Here is a 21,273-nt window from a genome sequence, read left to right as displayed (position 1 = left end):
TGTTCATTTTCTTGGAATTGAATTTTGTTTTCAGGGGTCATTGGATTTAAGTGTCTTAAATAAGTAAGTAAGTAAGTAAGTAAGTAAGTAAGTAAATAAATAAATAAATAGGATATCATCACCGCAGGGGGGGGCGATGATAACTTCTTCAATGGCTCAAGGGGGCGTTTCTTTCAAAAAGGTTAAAAACCACTGAGTTAGAGCCTCAATATGGATCCCCCCCCCCACGTAGTACCATGAAATGCCACAGTTCATGCCTCCTCTATCAGGAAATGCAAAATGGAACCTGAAGGGCACAATCCAGATCCTCTCTCCTTTAGTTTGGTCTGTGAATCAAAATAAGATGCCCAGGCATCACCTATATGTAACAAACACTGACTTCTGCAAGATACTCTTTTTCTCCTCTGGAGATATTAATCTTACAAAATTAATGTGCATATAAAGGACAAAATAAGTATGGATACCTCAGAGCATGAGGTATCTTGCTGTGGAGCCAGAGATTAGGGGTTCAGTTCTTGCCTCCTGCAAACAGAAGTTGCCTGTGTAGCTGTGGACAAGCTGCACGGCCCCAGGGCACCCACAAGGGAAAGTAAACTACTTCCGAGTACTTTCTATTGAGAAAATCATGGAAAGGATCAGCGTAAATTGGAATCAGCTTAATTACACACATTATTATATGGAAGCAACAGGAAAACATCTACAACTGTTTTTTTTAAAATTGTGTTTGGAAGCTGAAAAATAAGAGAATAGAACATTGTTAGATAATCTTTTTTATTTTAAACATTTGGAATAAATGGAAAAATGAATTAATAAAATATCCCCACTAATTCAATTTACACTAATCCCAAATTTTCAGATAAGATAGAAAGATATCAAATGGAAAGAAAAGGTAATTTACGGAACAGGAGATCTTTATGAGAATGGAACTTTTCTTACTTCAGTAGAATTAAAAGAAAAATTGTGGGGAGCAGAAATGTATTGCCTTCTACATCAACTCTATTACCATATTACAAATCCCAACGTAACACAAAGTTCAACGAGGACTATGACAAATTCTGAATGCATTTTAATAGAGCATCTGACTAACACAAAATGATTAATTTCTAAAATATATTCCCATTTAATTGAAATATATACAAGTCATGTCATATGGATTTAAAATGTTAAGGGAAGATGATATTGGGATAAAAATAAAACATATGGAACAAACTATGGGTGACTCCATCAAGGAAGACTATAATCAACTATCCTTAGGCAAAATTCTGCAAAAATTACTACAATGATATATTTCATCAGTACACCTTGTTAGAAGTAATACAAGCAGTACAAAGTGTCAGAGAAAAAGCAATGAGGAAGGTGTATACATTCACATATTATGGTCACATCCTTTAATGTCATCATTATGGTTTTTTTTATTTTTTATTTTTACAAAAATGGCAAATAGCACACATCAAACTATACATGCTACATCAGCACTGGCATTATTAACAATCTGAGAGGAACAAAATGAAAAAATGATCAGTGGTATTTGTTGATGACAGCCCGCAGGGTAATAGCAAAAGGCGGGAAACCATTGACCTCTTTTGCCATGGCAGAAAATCTGACAGATCAATTTAGAGAAGTTAAAGGTAAAACCCAAAATACCAGAATTCTATAAAACAGAACATGGCTTTATTTTACATATAGATCAAAAAGCTACTCGGCATATATTGAAGCCTTTCCTCAGATTATGGAAAAAGAATTCAAGGCAAATGATAACAAACTATGATAAAGAAAATCTACAAGTTATCAATGAAGCCCTCTTATATATATAATCACAAAATAAATTGGAAAAAAAGTCTTAAATATTGAGCCGTCAATAATTAAGACTGCGGTTTATGCATTTGTCTGGCGCTCTGGCATTTGTCTTTTTTTTTTAAGGGTGTGCCCATGTTGTGTTTCTTTGTTTTGGATCTAGTTTTTGCATTCGAAAAATTTCACGGAACGATTTGTTTAAAAACAAAGCAAAATGTTAAGACGCAGAGCCACCAAATTCTCATTCCCCTTTCAAAACAGAAACGGGAAGCTGGGGTGAACACGGAGAAACTAGTTTTGCATGAAAGGCGGCAGTGGGACACATCGATGGATCCTAAGATCACAGTTTTTGCCCCTGGGATCCTTCAGGAGCTGCATGGACCACAAAAGGAGGCAAAAACGGACTGGATATTCATTTCTAGTATTTTAAAACACGTTTTGGGGTAATAAACCCTGCAGTGGGACCATGTGAATTATTTAAAATGTGAAACAAAGTTCATTCCCCTCCTATGGGGAGAAGCATGCAGTAAATGAGCTTATGACCCACAAAAACTGACGACCCACTTTCTTCTGTCACATGGGGGTGGGTGGGAATCCTTTCCAAAGGCACACAGGAGTAACTATAGGTGAAAAACATGCCTGATTACTCAATCATTTTAGCAGGAAGGCCCACAACACTTTTTTAAAAAACAACATTCCTTATGTCTCAATTTCAGTTCGTACTTTGTCTACTCATATTTCATTCCAGGCCACAAAAAACCAGTTCCTCTGCTTGGAATTGGTAGCAAGACTTCCTCCTCTTGTCCACCGCCACCACTTTTTCCTGAGAAAGTGGGTTAAATCAAAATAAGGCCAAGTAGTAACCGAGCATTAGTTAATGGTTTAATTTTTAAGGTCAGGGTAAGGTAAAGATTCCCCTTGACAATTTTTGTACAGTCGTGTTTGACTCTAGGGGATGGTGCTCATCCCTGTTTCCAAGCCACAGAGCCAGGGTTTTGCCCGAAGACAATCTTCCGTGGTCACATGGCCAGTGCGACTTAGACACGGAACGCTGTTACCTTCCCACCTTGGTGGTCCCTATTTATCTACTCGCATTTGCATGCTTTCGAACCACTAGGTTGGTGGAAGCTGGGACAACTGATGGGCACTCACTCTGTCATGTGGGTTCGATCTTACAGCTGACGATCTACAGACCTTACAGCACAGAGGCTTCTGCAGTTTAACTCGCAGTGCCACCACAGTCCTAAGTTAGGGTAGAGAGCTATATTTGTCATGGTAGCCACCTGGGACCAAACTGGTGGCCTGAAGAATGCCACACTGTGTGGGCTCCTGCCTTAAGCCTGCCCCTCTTTGGCCATCAACTGACCCCCATTTTGACCTCTTCATGCAGAAAGAGGCATGGTGTCTTTTCCTTGAATCTGTGAGGCAAAGGATCTTGTTCTTTCCAAGCAGGATTAAGAGGGGCATTTCCCAAACCTTTTGCATTCCCAGCCTCTGACCTGAGATGCAGGGAACATTGTGGGCTCTTCCCACCCAGTTCAGGATCCCGCCCCTCCTCCGGACAAATGAACCTCAAATCACCGATAACTACAAGATTCCTCTGCATTTGTAGTTTTCCTATGGAAAGCTGAGAGGCACGGGGTGTGTGTGTGGAGTAGCCAAATCTGGGGATCTCTTGTGGGGTACTCTGGACAACTGGCAGGCTGAAACTAGACCACACAGAAGCTGGATTAGACTCACAAGCTCTAGGCTCACCTCCTGGGTTTTAGCTGGAGATAATCAAGGGTCAGTAACATATACTTAACTGGTTTAGACCTCTGGCTGCAGGGCCACAGCTGGGAATTTGATTCCCACTGTGCCTCTTGTGAGTAGAGCCAGCCTGTACAGCCTTGGACAACCTGCACAGACACAGGGCACCTCCCAGAAGAAGGGAAGGGGAAACCACTTCTCTGCCTAGAAAACCCTACAAAGGGTTGCCATAAGCACAGGGTTATCTATATATACTCCTTGGAAGAGGAAGAGCCCATGATTCTAATCTGTCTCGCTAAGGATCTGGATTGAGCCAAATTCCTCTGATGCTTTGAGCCTTTCCATTTGGCATGAGTGGGAGTAGGCTGGCGGTGATGAATTATGCCATATACCATATATGCCGGCGTACAAGATGACTTTTGGGGGCCCCAAAACATGCCTCCAAGTGGGGGGCCCGTCTTGTACGCCGGGTGCTAGGAAGGAGCCGCTGCTGCCGCTGAGTGAGTGACGCGGGGCGAGCTGCCCGGGGAGGAAGGCAGTCGGGCAGGCAGGCAGTCGGTCAGGATGGATGGAGGGAAGCAAAGCCTGCCATGCTCGCCCGCCACCCTGCGCCGCTGATCCAGCGGCGCACGCACTCGCCACCACCCACCCGGTTCCTTTTCCTCCTCCTCCCCCTGCCGCCGCCCCCAACAGCCTCTTCCTTGCCCTCCTCTTTTTGGGAGGTCGTCTTGTACAGTCGGTCGTGTTATACACCGGCATATACGGTATTTGCGAAGGCTTTCACAGCTGGGATCTAATGGTTGTTCTGGGTTTTTCAGGCTCTTTGGCCGTGTTCTGAAGGCTGTTCTTCCTGACGAAGGAAGAACAACCTTCAGAACACGGCCAAAGAGCCCGAAAAACCCAGAACAATAATTATGCCATAGTTCTCTCGGATCTTGGAACAATTTCTAATCTTCATGTCACCTCTGGTAGAAAAGATTGGGGCAAACAGGCTTGACCAGCAAGTAACAAGGACTCTTTGCTACATCGGCATCTTGGTTCTGTAATAATCTCCTTCAATTTCTCAATTTTAATTGAAAAAAAAAACCTGCTTTAAAAATTGCTCGACCTGTTGATGAGTGTTTGTGTATGTGGTTATTGTCAGATTCCCAGACTTTTTCTTTTAAGAGCATTAAATGTTTAAAATGTAACATGAAAACATAAAGTACAAACGGCATGCCTTCAGAATGTCTGAGTAAGGAAAATTTCTACCCACAACCTGCTTTTAAGTCTGCAATACATTTTCTCAAGAGAAACTGCTCCTGCTTTTCCAAAGCAGGAGTTGGTGATGCTGAGGGCAAACACTGAAACACACTAAGCAGGATTTGGGAAAGGGGTTAAGAAGGGCCTTCTGACCAAGAGTCACTCCCCTTCCTTTTATATCAAGAGTGGAGCAGAAGAGAAAACAGGTGCTTGAATATCCAGCAGGCCACTCCATTTTTGCCTTCAGGAAACAGGAGCCACAGACAAAAGAATCCTGATGTGAAGCAACACTGGACTCAAGAAGACAGAGAAGTATTCAATATTATTCTGTTCAATGAAAGTGCTCTGCCCATTTTGGCCATCACGAAGAAATCAGCACTATGTCTTCAACCCAGAATGTCAAGGAACAAATCAACGACAACATAAGGATCCACCAGGTGAAGTTTTTACTCTAATCCAAGGTGTTGTTGAAAGCCCTTCCCCACTCTGAGCACTGAAAAGGATCGCTCGTGTGAATCTAGCTTTTAAAGTGTGCAGTCTCTCTTTCCACACTCAAGAACATTTATACGGCTTCTCCTCAGCGTGAATTCTTTGATGGTTTTTAAGGTGTGCAATTTGGTTGAAACTCTTTCCACACTGCAAGCATTCATACGGCTTCTCCCCTGTGTGAATTCTTTGATGGTTTTTAAGATGAGCAGTTTGACTAAAGCTCTTTCCGCATACGGCACATTTATATGGTTTCTCCCCTGTGTGAATCCGTCGATGGTTTTTAAGGTGTGCGCTTTGATTGAAACTCTTTCCACATTCTGGGCATTTGTACGGCTTCTCTCCTGTGTGAGTTCTCTGGTGGTTCTTTAGGTGTGCACTTTGATTGAAGCTCTTTCCGCACTCGGAGCACTGATACGGCCTCTCTCCTGTGTGAATTCTCTGATGATTTATTAGGTGTGCCGTTTGATTGAAGCTCTTGCCACATGCTGAGCAAGAACAGGGCACGGATGGGCTTCTCATCTGGGTCAGTATTTTCTGGCAATCTAAGACTGACGGTCCTTCCATGGCCAAAGCTCTTATAAATTGACCTTTTGTCAATCCTTTAATGTCTCAGGTCTCTACACCCTTTCTGCACACTGTGAATTCTGTGATGATTCCTCAGGTCGCCTTTTCCACATTCTGAACAGTTAGTTTCTCACCATTCTTAATGTTCTTTTTGCTTCCTTCCTCGCACAGGTCTGTCCCTTCAAAAGCAACCCAAATGTCTGTTTTCCTTTTCTGGTGCTCCTTTTACTTTAGCACTTCCACACACATGGACTGAAAGAATCAAAGGAGAAATCCGATTAGGGTGGGACCAGAAAGAAAGTGAATGACTTGTTACTTTGCAGAACAGATTGAAAAATAACTAGCAGAAAGGCAGAATGTTACAAATTTGTCACAAAGATTGTAACAACCAAGAGAAGTAAAAACTAGGTATTTATAGAGATTTTTTTCCTGACCAAATGAACACTAGCATTAATACTTATTCTGTCCAAATGAAGGCGTGAAATATCTAGCAGTGTGAAATACAGTTAGCGTGTGATTTAAAGCAGTGGCCCCCAGCCTTTTCTGAACTGTGGACCGGTTGTGGGGGATGGGGTCTGTGTGTGGGGAGACACTCCGATGCTCACAGAGAGGTGGGGTGTGCTCGTGCACATGTGCAGAGGGGAGGGGAGCGCTCACAGAGGGGCGAGGCACCCGTATGTGTGGCAGGCTGTGTGTGAGGGGGCGGGGGGGGGGCAGGAGATCTGTCTCCACGGCCCAGTCCTGCCATGGCCACGGACTGCCACCAGGCCACGGACCGGGGGTTGGGAACCTCTGATTTAAAGGACAGAAAGGCCATAAAAGAACTCTGAAAAACAGAAATGTCTCACAAACGGACTTCCGTAGTGGAGGGGCCACAAGTGAAAAGGCCCTGCTTTTGCCATGCATACCAAGCTTCCTTATCTGAACACTGGGGTGGTAAAAAAAAGGGGAGGGGCATCATCAACTACATCCTCAAAGCATGGAGAGGCTCATGCTGGTACAGGCATTCCCTCTAGCAAACAAGACCCCAAAATTGTTTAAGTCACTAAGCTCATCACCTGGACTCTGAATGCCCTGACATTGGCCCTACCTCCCAATCCCTATAAGGATGCAGAAGAATCCTGGCAGGGTGGAGAGGGGTTTGTGTCCAAATTTGTTCAGAAGCACCCCTGAGATCCTAAAGAGCAGATTCCAGATTAGCTCCCATGACAATTTATCTGAGGGCCATAACAAATAACGTAAGTTATATATATAAATGCACATACACTGCACAGTGGCGTAATTGGAAATAAAAATACTTCAAATGAAAAAGAGCACACAACTATAATGGATAATTTTAAAACTTAGCAGTGGCTTGTTATTGTTTTTCTCCCAATAATAACCATGTCCTGTCAGGCCAGTTCAGACTTATTGTGACCTTTTTCAGGGGGTCTGAGACAGAAAGTAATCAGAGATGGTTTCCCATTTCCCTTTTCTGGAGGCCCTCTGGGATCCTGCAGCTGATTCAAGGCCACACAGGCTGGCTCTTCTGGAGTACACAACGGGGATCAAACTCCTTCCTTCTACCTCTGCAGCCAGGTACCTACCTTCCCTTCCCAAAATCCCACAGGCAGCATGATGATACCCGCTGGGGATTGACATCACAAACTCTCTCCCCCTCAAAGCATCTTTTCCCACCTCCTGCAAAAAAGAGTGTTTCATCTTCTCCAGCTTCCAGCATGAGAAAGGAGGAAAGATGCAGTTCAGCCCATCTCTCTCTCCCCCTCGCCTACCCCATGTCCTTTCCTCCCCCTAGAGAGGTAAAATTTCCCCAAAGGTCCATGTTTTCTTGAAAAAAACAACAGCAAATGGAAATTTCCAGAAAGTTTACATCTCTAGAGAGAACCTAAATACATAAAAGTCTCAGAAGTCTATCATGAAAGTCTTCATATCGTATAGTTTGAATACCGTGGCACAGACATATTATTTATCATCGTAAAAAACATAATCCACTCCCCATTCCCCCCCCCATTTTCCGGGGGGGGAAATCAAAAACCGACCTGGGCTGGTTGAAATGGGAAAAAAAGAGAAAACACTATGTTCCCTCCAATGTTTCCAATCGTCGTCCCCCTCCCCAACCAGGCCTTCCCATCGTGACACACACACCCCGACCCGCCCCTGCTCCCACCCCTTCCCACCCCGGTGTTCCCACCCTCCTGGGCGTTGGAGCGGCTGCCCTTTGCACCCAGATCTCCCTGCCTTGCCCTCCCATCGCCATTTCCACCCCCGGGGAACAAAGGCCTTGCTCTGCCAAGGACGCTTGCAACGCAATGGTTGGGAGTTTGCTGCTTATGGGGAGCCTGTGCATTCATCCCGGGGGGGGGCGCTTAACTCCCTCCCTCCCCACCCCCGGTTTTTTTTTCCTTGCCTTGAATCCCCGGCACCGGCCAGGAACCCCTTCTTCCAAGACCTTCGACGATGGGGCGCCGGAAAAGGGAGAGAGATCCCTCCTCTCTCTCTCTCCTCCCCCACCCCGCCCGCGTCCCACTTCCGGTTCCGGTTCCCCTTTGGGACAAGGCCCGGAGCAGCGCGATGCTTGGGGCTCCGCCTCCTGGAGCGCCACCGAGGCTTCCTTACCCCGGGGCGCGAAGGAAAAAGGCACCGGATTGGGCCGAACGGGGGAGACCGGGGAGGGTTCTAGAGCATTCGTAGCTCTATGTTTTCCTCCCGCCTCGCGGAGCTCCTCGCTTCCGTTGCTTGAGGCGGAAGCACTGCTGGAAACCGGAAGTGGTGCTTGCTTGGTGAATTTGTACTCTGTGTGTGTGTGTGTGTGTGTGTGTGTGTGTGTGTGTGTGTGTGTGTGTGTGTGTGTGTGTGTGAGTGAGAGAGAGAGAGAGAGAGTGAGAGAGAGGGCGTGAGTGAGTGAGTGTGTGTGTGTGTGTGTGAGAGAGAGGGAGGGAGTGTGTGTGTGAGAGGGAGGGAGTGTGTATGTGTGTGTGTGTGTTTAGAGAAGGAGGGAGGGAGTGTGTGTGTGTGTGTTTAGAGAGGGAGTGTGTGTGTGTTTTTAGAGAGGGAGGGAGTGTGTGTGTGTATGTGTGAGAGAGAGCTGCTACCCAGCCGTAAAAAAATGGGGTGCAAAGAGCAGCACCCCTCATTTGCAGGATCCTCTTTGCACTGCTTCTAGCAGGGCCACCAATTCTTTGCAGGAAAGAAAGGGAGAAAAAGGGGTCTCTACCCCCTCTTGCTGAGAAATCAAGTGTCATCCTGCTGCCCAGGGCCCCCTCTCCCCCTTGCATTGCACCAGCACCCTCACCCCTATTTCTTCAAGGAGGTCTATATGGTCTCCATAGGACTTGGGGGGAGGAGAGAAGAGAAGGATGCTACCCCCTTCAAAGGAAATAGTCTTTCAGGAAGGCTTGAGGAGGGGAGGGGTTAGTCCTGTATTCCGGCTGGAGGAGAAGATGGCCTGTGGGCTGTTTGCCCAGTTTGCTCCTCGGAGGAAGGAAAATGCGAAGAAAAATGAAGTGAGTAGATGTATTCATTCTCACAAATGAACTTTCACAGGAGTTTGACAATGGCCTTGTAAGGGAGGGAGGGTTGCTCTTCAGGCTTCCATCTCCTCCACCAGCTGTTCACAGGTGAGTGATATCTGCCTGTAGGAACTAGGAAGGGTGGCCAGCAGTTTCCCCAACAGTGGTGAGATGCATTTATAGGATGCTTAACAAGAAGGGGCTTCGCATTTCATCTCAAGTTTTTTTTTAATAATGATTTGGGATGCTAGACAAGTAAAACGATAAAAAAATGCAAGCCATTCCTGCAGCAGGTTCCCTTTTTGGCCCTCTGGTCTTCGGAACCACCTCCTTCAGCAGGACACACAAAAATTCGGCTCAAGCCACATTTTAGAATGAATGATCTGTCTGAAATAAGGGTATGTGTTGATGTTTATTGGTCGGGTCCATCTCTCAATTAAACAAAAGAGTTTACTTCTTTGTTTTTCTCCCCTTACAGGCAGTACCATGGAGGCACAATCTGGCTCCTCTCATCTTAATGCAGAGGAGGAAGGAGACCCAGTTCAGCGTCGGCAGGTAAGAGAGGGATCATAAATGCAGAGGGGCAGCCTGTCTCCTTGTATAGTACTTTTACCGTTAGACCTCTAGATGTCCAGGAATCTCAGCAAGAAGGCTGTCCTTACTTTTTTTTTTTTGAAGCTTTGAATCCACCAAAATAATAATAGAAAGGAAACACACATACAAAGAAACTCTGCTGTTTTGCAAACAGGGAACGAATGAATGTGCGGCAATCGTCTTTTTTTCTTTTCTTTTTCAGCTCCGAGTCTCTTTTGAGGAGATGACCATATATTTCTCCAGATTGTCCAGTGGGACCTCCTGAATCAGGGCCAAAGAGTTCTCAACAAGGAAATCAAGATGGAAATTTATGAGAATGTTTTCTCTCTAGGTAAGGGTCCCTTTGCCATTAGAGAATGGGGGCTAAAAACAAATGGATTTATGTTGTTAGCATTGCCATCTGCATTGCCCGGATGCAGTCTGGAGTGGGTCGCTAGACTGTATGCCCTCTTGTGCCACCCCATGCCAGTTTGGCTGGTCCCCCTTCAAATGCAACAGTGCCTGGTGTATGGATAAATCTTAGTTTTAGCTCTATTTTGGCCCAGGTCTCAGAAATGGCATCAGGTGAGGGTATATATTACAGATATTTAAACCATGGAATTTAATCCTCCACTTAAATGTGCCTATCTGCAATTAAAAGTGCTTCCTGGGGAGATGATTTCTGATTTGGTGGTCTCTCAGATGTGATAAGTGTGTGTATGTGTGTGAACGTTTCCTTTCATGTGGGTTTCACAGAAGAGGCATCCAAAACCGTAGACCCCCTTCATTTGCTGTTTGAAATGGTTCCGGTGTATCATTGGTTTCTTATTCCACCTGCATGCTTGTCTCTATTCAATCTTTTAACTTGTTTGTTGATGGGATAACCATGGCTCAGCCTGTATCCACTGCGTATATGTGTGAAAGAGAAGGAGAAAGAAAAGCTTTAATATGGGTTGAGACTTAGGAGTAGTTTTGGGTACAAGAGAGGATTTTTGTGTGAGCTAATTCTGGTTCTGAAGCTGAAGGACGACACTGCCCACAGGACAGCAGAACCCTGCATTTCTTGGTTCTAAAGAAAGATTGACAGTAAAGGGTAGGTTTTGAATGCCTCGGAAATTTGCGAAGAAAAGTAACTCACATCTTTGTTTCTGTGGAAGATTTCCCCAAACCAGACCTCATCTCCTTGCTGGAAGAAGGACACACAATCCATCTCTCCAGGGTTCTGAGGAACAAGAAAGATGGTCAGGTACCGGCTCAGATGGATGGTGGGAACATCCTGTGTTTCATGGTTAATCTCACTGAGGACAGGCCAGTCCATCAGGCCATGATTTCTCCTGGTGGGCTTCACCCTCCTACCTTATTTATTTATTTAAAATATTTTTATCCTTATTTATTTATTTATTTATTTATTTACTTACTTACTTACTTACTTACTTACTTACTTACTTACTTACTTACTTACTTACTTACTTACTTACTTACTTACTTACTTACTTACTTACTTATTTAACTTATACGCTGCCCACATTACCTGAAGGTCTCTGGGCAGCTTACAACAATTAAAATACAATTAAAAAGATAAAACAAATAAAATACAATTAAAATATATACTCTAAAAATTGCCATCAGGACCCACAGTTGATATTATTTCAATTAAATAAGACATAAGACATAAGAAATTTATTGTCATTGCACTCACTAGTGGGTGCAACGAAATGAGGTGCTCTTCCCCAAGGTAAAACTGGACAACACCACTACAAAAAAAAGTTAAAATATACACTACACTCACCATACCAATATAGATACCCCATTTCTCCCAGCAATTAAAATTCCACCAAAAACTTATGACCCCGCATTTAAACTCAATACTGCACTTGAACAAGAAGGTTTTGACCTGGCGCCGATGCCAGATGAATCTCAATTGGGATGGTGTTCCATAGTTTGGGGGCAGCTGCCGAGAAGGCCCTTTGTCTACAAGCCATCCCTCTTACCTCCTTGAGGGATGGCTCTTTCAAAAGGGCCCCCTGGCTAGATCTTAACTGCCGGGTAGGTTCATATGGAGGTTCAAAAGGACACAAGGTCACTTACATCAGTAAAAGACAATATTTAAAAACTAAAAACAGTGATTATACAAATATTTTAAGAGAATCAAACAAATATGACACTAAAAAAACCATATTCAAATCAAGGAAGCACAACAATCCATTTAAACACCTCTAAGGGAAAACCTGCCTAAAGAGAAAGGAGTTTGCTTCTGGAAGGATGGCAAAGATGGGGCTAGCCTAGCCTCCAGTGGGAGGGAGTTCCAGAGTTTGCCAATTGCATTTTAACTGACCAGGAGCACACCAGTCTTGTCTGGATTAAGTTTCAGTTTATTCATCCTCATCCACTCTATTACTGACACCAGACATTGATCTAGAGCTGGAACCGATTCCTTGGATTTAGATGGAAATGCTAGATAGAGGTGAGTGTCATCTGTGTACTGGGACACTGAACCACAAAACTCTGGACAACCTCTCCCAGCAGTTTCATGTAGATGTCAGAAAGCCTAGCTTATTTCTGTTTGGCCATTTGCTATCTTACCCCCCTCTCTTCCAAGAGTTATTTGCTTAGATTGAACCTTAAATGAGAGGTGGTGGAGGAAATGATTTGCCTTGTGTTTATTTCATTCATTCATTTAGTGCCCAGAATCCTGCTGGAATTCACACATAGGTGTCTGGGTAACTTGCCATGCCTAATTTTGGTTAATTGATGAGCTACTAATTCACATTTGTGTTGCATATCTGGTCACATGCCTGACTATATAGTCAAGATAACACCTGTTCAGTTAGCTGCAATTAACTGCTACAAGTTATGCAGACCTTACATGAATACTAGTAACCCTCCTGACATTCTATTGATGTCCCAGCTTTCTCCAAATAAAGAGACCCATATCCTGTTAACACTTTCATAACCATAAAAAGTAATTGGGGATACCATAAGACAGATGATTTTCACATTGGTCTTCCTGAAAACATCCTTATGCTTGAAGATCTTCCTTCCCACCTTCCCCCCCCCCCAAGCTTCCCTCGTCATTTGATTTCTGCTGCAGTTTCCATTTGTATTAATGATTGAAATAAAGTACACAAAATCTTCAGTGTCTACATGAGAGATCGTGAGAGATGTGTAGTTTTTCAGTCATCATGATTTTTGTTTTCTTAATGTTCATCTTTATTCAGCTATTTGGTTCCATGGTTGTATCTCAGGAGGAAAAGAATCACACTTATCTCTCACTTTTAAAATAAAATGGGAAATAGGCCAGAATGACATTTCTGTTGTTGGCTGAACATAAATGCCCTGCTGGGCCAGGCCAAGAGCCCATCTAATCCAGCTTCCTGTGTCTCACAGTGGCCTCACCAGATTCCTCTGGGAACACATGAGAGACCTGTCTCCTAATACCCACCTGGCTTTTTGAGGTACCTTCCTTTGAAAGCCTGGAGATTATACATCCCCATCATGGCTTGTAACCTGTTTTGGACTTTTCCTCCAGAAATCTGTCCAATTCACCTTTTAAAGGCCAGATGCCATCACCACATCTGGTGGCAAGCAGTTCCACAAATGAACAACATGCTGAGTAAAGAAAGATTTTCTTTTCTCTGTTCTCTCTCCTAACACTCAGTTGGAGTAGATGTGCCCTAGTTCTGGTGTTGCGTGAGAGGGAAAAAAGCTTCCCTCTATCCACATAACCCACTCCCTGCCTAATTTTATATGTCTCAATTGTGTCCCCCATTGGGCGCCTTTTCTCTAGACTCAAGAGCCCCAATTTAGTTGCACTCTTCTGCACCTTTTCCAGTTCCACTCTGGCTTTTTCTTGAGGTGCGGTGATCAGAACTGAACACAATACTCCAGGTGTGGCCTTCCCAGCATTTTATAAAATGGCATTATCATGTTGGTTGTTTTATTGATTAAATCCTTTAGCTCCACCTTTATTTCTTTATTTTTTCTTTCTTTCACTATATGCAGATGATGGGGAGCAAAATGAATATCCACAGCTACCTGCTGTGTCATTGAAGGAACACAAGCATGAGGAAGGAAGAAAATCAAAGATATCCATGTAGAGGAAAAACCATATAAATGCAAGGAATGTGGAAAGATTTACAGTAATAGAGGATTCCTTAAGAGTCATCAAAGAAGCCATATGGATAACTTGTATAAATGTACTGAGTGTGGAAAGAGCTTCAGCAGGAGTGGAGGCCTTAGGACACATCCATTAATCCACACAGGGCAGAAACCATTTACATTCAGGGAGTGTGGGAAAAGCTTCAGTGATACAGGAACACTCGTTAAACATGAAATAATCCACACAGCAAAGAGGCCATATTAATGTTTTCAGTGTGGGAAAAGCTTCAGTTATAGTGGAAGTTTGAACAGACATCATACAAGCCACACAGGGGAGAAACTTTATAATTGTAGGAAGTGTGGGAAGAACCTAATTTATCAGTTCACCCTCACTGTGCATTTAAAAACTTGCAGGGGACAGAAACCCTTGAAATATGAGGAGCATGGAAGGCCTGAGGTCAGCTCTCATACATCTGACATTCATGCATTGGGTTTTCCTATTGTCTTTGTGATATTGCCCACTAACATTCTGAATATGAAGTAATGCTACATAAATGTTAAAATACAGTTAAGGAAATACTGAAAATTTTGTCTGAAAAATGAAAGCACATTTAAAATTGTAGCTTGGCAATAGTTTACTATAGTCTTTGCAAAACATTTTCTAAGTGTACCGAAACAATTAACCAGCTCCAGCTGAGCAAGTTCACTGAATCATTATTCAATTGAATAATGTTCTGCTACAGCTTGGAGATGATGCATGCATCTCTCTCTCTATACATCCAATACTTTGTGCTGCAGTGTTTGAGTCTCCTAATAATTTAGTATTTTCAGACCTTTTATGCTTTTAAGGATCTGCAAAAATTGTTAATCAAATAAAAATCATCAGTATAATGGCAGCTCACTAGATTGTAAATTACGATTAGAGGTATATTCAACAGCAATACAGTTTCCCATTGAAATATGTATTTTTTGGATATTTAAGCATGGGAAATTATGAGACCTATGAAAAAGCCTTTTGTATATAGGGAAAAGAACAAAATAAATAGAATTTAAATAAATTTATTAAGTAAATAATAAATACTGAGAGATAAGACACACAAACTGGCATTCATCACATTTATTTGAAATATTTATATGCCATCTTTTTCAGTATCATCACAGACAGCAATATTCACCATGAGCTTTCCTCCATAAATTCAAATATTACTTAATTTTATAATACTTGTTACTTTTAAGAACTTCCATATTTTAAGAGATGTATTTATTTATTTATTTATTGTATTTATATCCCACCCATCTGATCAATTGACCACTCTTTGATGTACTCTTTGTCTTTCAGTTTCAATGTGCCACATTTTCAAATGTGCCTCTTTTAGGCTATAAACTATTTTTGCATGAATTTGTTTCTGCCTACAACTTAAGTTTTGTATTTGCGTGCAACTTCTCATACTTGTAATAAGTTGCAAGGAAATATTTTTAAGTATTTATGCTTACTTTTTTTCATAGCTGTAAGCCGTTTTTATCTTCCAAAACAACTCTGAAGAATGTTCCAGCTGCCAGAGAAATCAGCATTTAGAGCCAATATAGCAAAAGGAGCTGGAAGTTTTCTTTCTGACTGTGAAAAAAAAGATAGAGAATGGTTCATGCTTTTACAGGCAAGTGCTTCTGACTGAAAATACGTGGAGATAATTAAGAATAGAAAATGAAAAATTGTGAACTGGTTGGAGAACGAGAGGAATGTGCTGAACTTTAAATAAGCTTGGGGGGGGGCAATTCCCTCTTAAGACACACATTATATGCTCAGAGATTTAAAAACAAGGTAAGAAAGGAGGCAAAAAGGAAGAGAACTAGTAAATGTTTCTGATATAACAGACGATAGAGAACATTAGAGGGGAAGAAAACGCCATTTAGTGGTCCAGAGGACAATTGTATTTTATGATTATTTATATTTTATATTGTCCTATTTTATGTTGTAAGCCGCCCCGAGTAGACATGGTCTAGAGTGGCAGGGTATAAATTAAATAAATAAATAAATAAATAAATAAATAAATAGCAGGTGAAAAGCTAAAAGGACTCTGCTAATACAGACTGGGTGATTTGTGTATGTATTTATTTTATTTATACCCCACCTATCTGGTCCTATGACCACTCTAGGCTGCTTGCAACACAACATAAACAACATAAAAATAACAGACAATTTGTTACATAAAATATCTACCAATAACAATTTAACAAAGCAGGGAGATAGAGTAAAAATTAAATAAAGAAAAATAAATAAAGAAAAAAAAGGTCAGGTATCGACTGGAGGGAAGGCATGAATAAACATCCATGTTTTTAGTTGGTTTTTAAACAAACTCAGCGTAGGGGCCACGCGAATCTCGAGGGAGGTTGTTCCAAAGGCGAGGAGCTTCTGCCAAGAAGGCCTGGTTTTGTGTTTTTTTCCTTCTGGGCCTCTCTTGGCGTCAAGCTCCTCAGCCTCACCTCCTGACTTGCTCGGGTGATCCGGGTAGAGCTTGGTGGGAGTAGGCATTCCACCAAATATTGAGGTCCTAAACAGTTTAGGGCTTTGTAAGTAAGCATTAAAACTTTGAAGTCAATGTGGAACTGAATGGGCTGCCAATGCAATGTGGCCAGAATAGGAGAAATATGCTGGTACAGTGGTGCCTCGCTTAGCGAGCGCTCTGTTTTGTGACGAAATCACTTTGCGACAAACTTTTTGCAATTGCAAAACGATGTTTCCTATGGGGGAATTTCGCTCTGCGATGATCAGTTCCCTGCTTCGGGAACCGATCTTCGCAAAGCAACGATTTTAAAACAGCTGATCCGCGGTTTCAAAATGGCCACCGGGTAAACAAAATGGACGCATGCTGTTTTCTGGGATGGATTCCTCGCTCTACAGCCACCGAAAATGGCCGCGCTATGGAGGATCTTTGCTGAACTGTGAGTTTGAAGCCCATAGGAACGCATTAATCATGTTTTAATGTGTTTCTATGGGCTTTTTAATATCGCATTACGACGTTTTCGTTCAACAGCGATTTTGCTGGAACGAATTAACGTCGCAGTGCAAGGCACCACACTATTTTCTCAAAGGCAGCCTCATGTAGAGCACATTACAGTGGTCTAATCTTGAGACTACAAGTGCATGCACCAAGATAGTGAGCGCCCCCGTGTCGAGATAGGGTCGCAGCTGGGCTATCCACCAGAGATGGAAAGAGTAATTTCTATGAATAGAATGTTAACTTTATATTTTATTTTATAAATATATGTATTAATATTAATACATTAATTTAACCCAACTCCGGGAGGCAGTGGAGAATAGGGGGCCTGAGTTAACTTAATTATTGGGATAACTGTCAGTTGTGACAAACAGAGGCTTCTGATCCCCCCCAAGGTCTAATGCAGTTTTGTAGGACTCTTGCGAAGGATCAAGTATCAGTAATCTGATCTAACATATTGTACAGTACTTAATTTGGAAAAAAAAAAAACAGGTGTGTGTCCATCGTTTTGCGATGGGGGAAGGGTAGTGCTGGCAAGAGAAGCGTCAGAGTAAAAAGCTGAGGAAGGAGGGATGGAGAGAGGAAGAGGATGATGAAGAGGCAAAGGAAGAAAGGTGTAAATGACGGAAAGGGGGCAGAATTGGAAAAAGGAAGCCTGGAAAGACAGATGGAGGGGTAATCAGCAACAAGACAACACATAAAATGAGTGCCTAGCTTGCGCGGGGTGGGGCAATGTGTAGCCTGCATAATTAACTTTTAAACCCCCCAGAGAGTGCTTGAAGCGCTATGGGGCGGTATATAAGCAGCGCACTTTGAAAATGATTAAAATGTGCAGGTAATGAGAAGGTACGGGCAAGAGACTTCAACTTCTGCCTGCCATGAATCCTTCAAAGGGCAAGAAAAAGCTGCCCCGCTCCCTCCTCGTGAGAACGCGTTAAGGATAAAGAATAACGTGAGTTATTAATTTCAGGAGGCGCCTCAGTTGCCCAGAGAAACCGCCTGGTCCCGCCTGAGGCGAAAAGCCTCGTCCCCACACACCGCCGGTTCTTCTCTGCGCAGGCGCAACGGTTCCCCAAGTCCTTTCTCTCCCCCGTCCCCCTCGTGCGAGCTGTTCACGTTCTGAAGGCGAGCGAGCGGGCACAACGCAGGAGCGCGTTCTGACGCGACAGTGGTCTCTTGGGCGGAAGGAGAGGAAAGGAGGGCTGGCTTGTTTCTGAGGCGCGGGTTCCCTCTCTGTCCCAGCCTGAAGTTCGAGGCAGGAGCTGGCCCTGAGGGGAAATACCGCGGCCCGCCTTTTCTTTTTCTTTCCAGCCCCTTCCTTCCCTCTTTCTTGGACTGCCATCCCATCCCCCTCCTCTTCTCTGTCCCTCGTCATCCAGCCGCGGCCTCCCGACCAGCCTCCTCAGGCGGCCGCTCGGTTGCCAAGCAACGCCTCAGAGAAGCGGCACCAGGGAAACCGCCCCCCCCCCCGCGCACTTTGGAAGTTTTCTGAGGCAGTTCGGGCCTCTGGCCGCCTGGAGACGCCGAGGAAAGTGAGCGGAAGGAGAGTCGGCCTCGCAGTTCAGCCTCTGAAAGCCCGAAGGCATTTTCTGCCGCTGCTCGCCCCCCCCCCCGCCCCACATTTTGGAAAAAAAACCAGACCAAACAGGGCCTTCCCTTTTTAGCTCGGCAAAGGCTGACCCTACCAAGCTCTGCTCTGCCTTCCCACCTTCGGAAGCAGTTTGGGAGTGAAAATTCGTGAGTCCTTGGCAAACCTGGAAGCCAATCTTGCACCTCAGCCTTCTGTTTCTCTCCCCCCCCCACACACACACACACATTGCTGTAGACATCATATATCTTGACTTTAGCAAAATCTTTGACAAAGTGCCCCATTATATTCTGATTAACAAGCTGGGTTTGGGCTGAACAAGCTGAGTTTGGGCTGAATAACACAACTGTCAGATGGATACACAATTGGTTACCGAATTATACTCAGAGACTGATTATTTCCTTCTCAAGTAGGGTGCCACAAGGCTTAGTCCCAGGCCCTGTACTCTTCCACAATTTTGTTAATGAAATTTAACAGTGGTGAGTCCAAAGTTCTACACCTTGTGGGGTGGGGAACAGTTACAGGATGGGGGCTACTTGGCTCATTAACACTTTGGACAAGAAGGATCTTGGATTGTTGTGGATTACAAGCTAAATATGAGCCAACAGCGTAATGTGGCTGCAAAAAAAAAAAAAAGGCTTATGCTATTTCCTGTGAAATACTAGTTCCCCTACTTTCAGCACTAGTTAGGCCTTATCTTGAATACTGTTTAGGATATTGCACTTTCAAGAATGATGCCAAAAGATCTGGAGCAGTTTCAAAGGAGGGCAACAAGCGTGATCAGGGAACTGGAAACCAGGCCCATGAGGAAAGACTGAAATAAAGGATATGTTTAGTTTTGAGAAAAGAAGACAGAAGAGGGATATGATAGTATTTTTTTCAAATATTTGATAGATTGTCATACAGAGAAGAGGCAGGATTAGTTCTCAATCATCCCGGAGTACAGGATACACAACAGTGGGCTCTAGCTACAGGAAGGCAGATTCAGATGACTATCAAAAACTTCTTGTTAGAGTGGTGAGTACTCCAGCTCTGGAAGCATACAAGAGAAAATTAGGGAACCATCTGTCAGATCTACTTGGATATGGATTCCTGCATTGAGCAGAGAGTTGGACTTGATGGTCTTTTATGCATGCCCCCCCCAACTCCATTATTTTAAGATTCAAATGTCTTGTCTGCTTAAAGAGCTTTCCACACACTAAGCAGTTAAGCAGTGTCACCGCATATCCCTGTACTCATTGATGGGAAGCAAAGTCTGTGACCTGACGGAAGCCCTTTCTGAATTTCCTGATTTAAAAGATTTGTTCCCAACGTGAATTCTCATGTGAGATCTCATATGAGACGTAAGGTGTCCAGTCTGACGGAAGGTCTTTCCGCACTGTAAGCATTTAAAAGGTTTCTCTCCTGTGTGGATTCTCATATGGGAAGCAATTTTTCCACTTTGACTGAAGCTCTTTCCACATTCCAAGCATTTAAATGGTTTCTCTCCTGTGTGGATCCTCATATGGGAATCAAGGTTTGTGCTTCGACTGAAGGTATTTCCACATTCTAAACACTTAAATGGTTTCTCCCCTGTGTGAATTCTCATATGGGAAGCAAGATGTGTATTCTGACTGAAGCTCTTTCCACATTCTAAACACTTAAATGGTTTCTCTCCTGTGTGGATCCTCATATGGGAAGAAAGGTTTGCACTCTGACTGAAGCTCTTTCCACATTCCAAACACTTATATGGTTTCTCTCCTGTGTGGATTCTCATATGGCAAGCAAGGTGTGTGCTCTGACTGAAGTTCTTTCGGCATTTGGGGCATTTAAATGGTTTCTCACCTGTGTGGATTCTCATATGAGAAGCAAGAGTTGTGTTGTGACTGAAGGTCTTTCCACATTCCAAGCATTTAAATGGTTTTTCCCCTGTGTGGATTCTCATATGGGAATCAAGGACTGTGCTTCGGCTGAAGCTCTTTCTACATGCCATGCATTTAAACGGCTTCTCCCCGGTGTGAATTCTCAAATGGCAAGCAAGTTTTCCCCTCTGACGGAAGCTCTTTCCACATTCTGAACATTTAAAAGGTTTCTCCCCACTGTGGATTTTCATATGGGAAGCAAGGTCTGCAGTCTGACTGAAACTCTTTCCACATTCAAGACACTTAAAAGGTTTCTCCCCTGTGTGGATTCTCATATGGGAAACAAGTTTTCCACTCTGACGAAAGTTCTTTCCACATTCCGAACATTTAAAGGGTTTCTCCCCTGTGTGGATCCTCATATGGGAAGCAAGTTTTCCATTCTGACTGAAGCTCTTTCCACATTCCAAGCATTTAAATGGTTTCTCCCCTGTGTGGATCCTCATATGACGAGCAAAGTTTGAGCTGTGACGGATGTTCTTTCCACATTCCAAACATTTCAGTGGCTTTGCTGTGTGGAGGTTACTTCTACTAATGAAGCTTTTACTGTGCTCTAAGTATTGTTTCTGCTTTTTATCAATGGCTTTTCCCGAGGATATGCTCCCTTCTCCTTCTTCAGTTCTCTTCTCTCTCTTATTAGTAACTGAAAGAAGATGACAAAATGGAAAATTAGAGTCTCAGGTCAGGGATCAAAACTAACCGAATGTAAGAGAAAATACAATATTTACAGAATACAGTTGAGGTAAGAACTGTCATGCATGTGGCCTACCATC

The 21,273-nt window shown here is 43.4% G+C and overlaps 1 protein-coding gene and 1 long non-coding RNA gene across 12 annotated transcripts in view; one reads left to right on the top strand and one right to left on the bottom strand.

Moving 5' to 3' along the window:
- Positions 1-754: 754 nt before the first annotated feature.
- The window catches only part of LOC110070195 (uncharacterized), a 32,850-nt gene continuing 12,331 nt past the window's right edge, over positions 755-21,273 (bottom strand). For 8 of the 9 annotated variants that reach the window (XM_072987253.2, XM_078387511.1, XM_078387512.1 and 5 more), the window contains one exon: positions 19,466-21,143. In XM_072987253.2, the coding sequence (XP_072843354.2) occupies positions 19,819-21,143 (1,325 nt within the window). In that variant the 3' untranslated portion in view covers positions 19,466-19,818. Of the gene's footprint in view, positions 5,769-19,465; positions 21,144-21,273 lie in introns of those variants that run through there. The other variant, XM_072987256.2, reaches the window with a different exon arrangement.
- Positions 8,360-15,417, top strand: LOC144587413 (uncharacterized). Of its 3 annotated transcripts, none has more exons than XR_013542560.1 (5): positions 8,360-8,618; positions 9,826-9,902; positions 10,144-10,272; positions 11,078-11,166; positions 13,923-15,417. It is a non-coding gene; the product is annotated as an uncharacterized LOC144587413 (long non-coding RNA). The 3 variants fall into 3 exon arrangements; XR_013542559.1 differs by having other exon boundaries at positions 8,360-9,341; XR_013542558.1 differs by having other exon boundaries at positions 8,360-9,455.

The sequence above is a fragment of the Pogona vitticeps genome, chromosome 2 (assembly GCF_051106095.1).
Source record: "Pogona vitticeps strain Pit_001003342236 chromosome 2, PviZW2.1, whole genome shotgun sequence".
NCBI classification, from domain to species: Eukaryota; Metazoa; Chordata; class Lepidosauria; order Squamata; family Agamidae; genus Pogona; species Pogona vitticeps.
The sequence above is the reverse complement of the archived record's forward strand: the minus strand, read 5'-3'. Positions and strand labels throughout refer to the sequence as shown.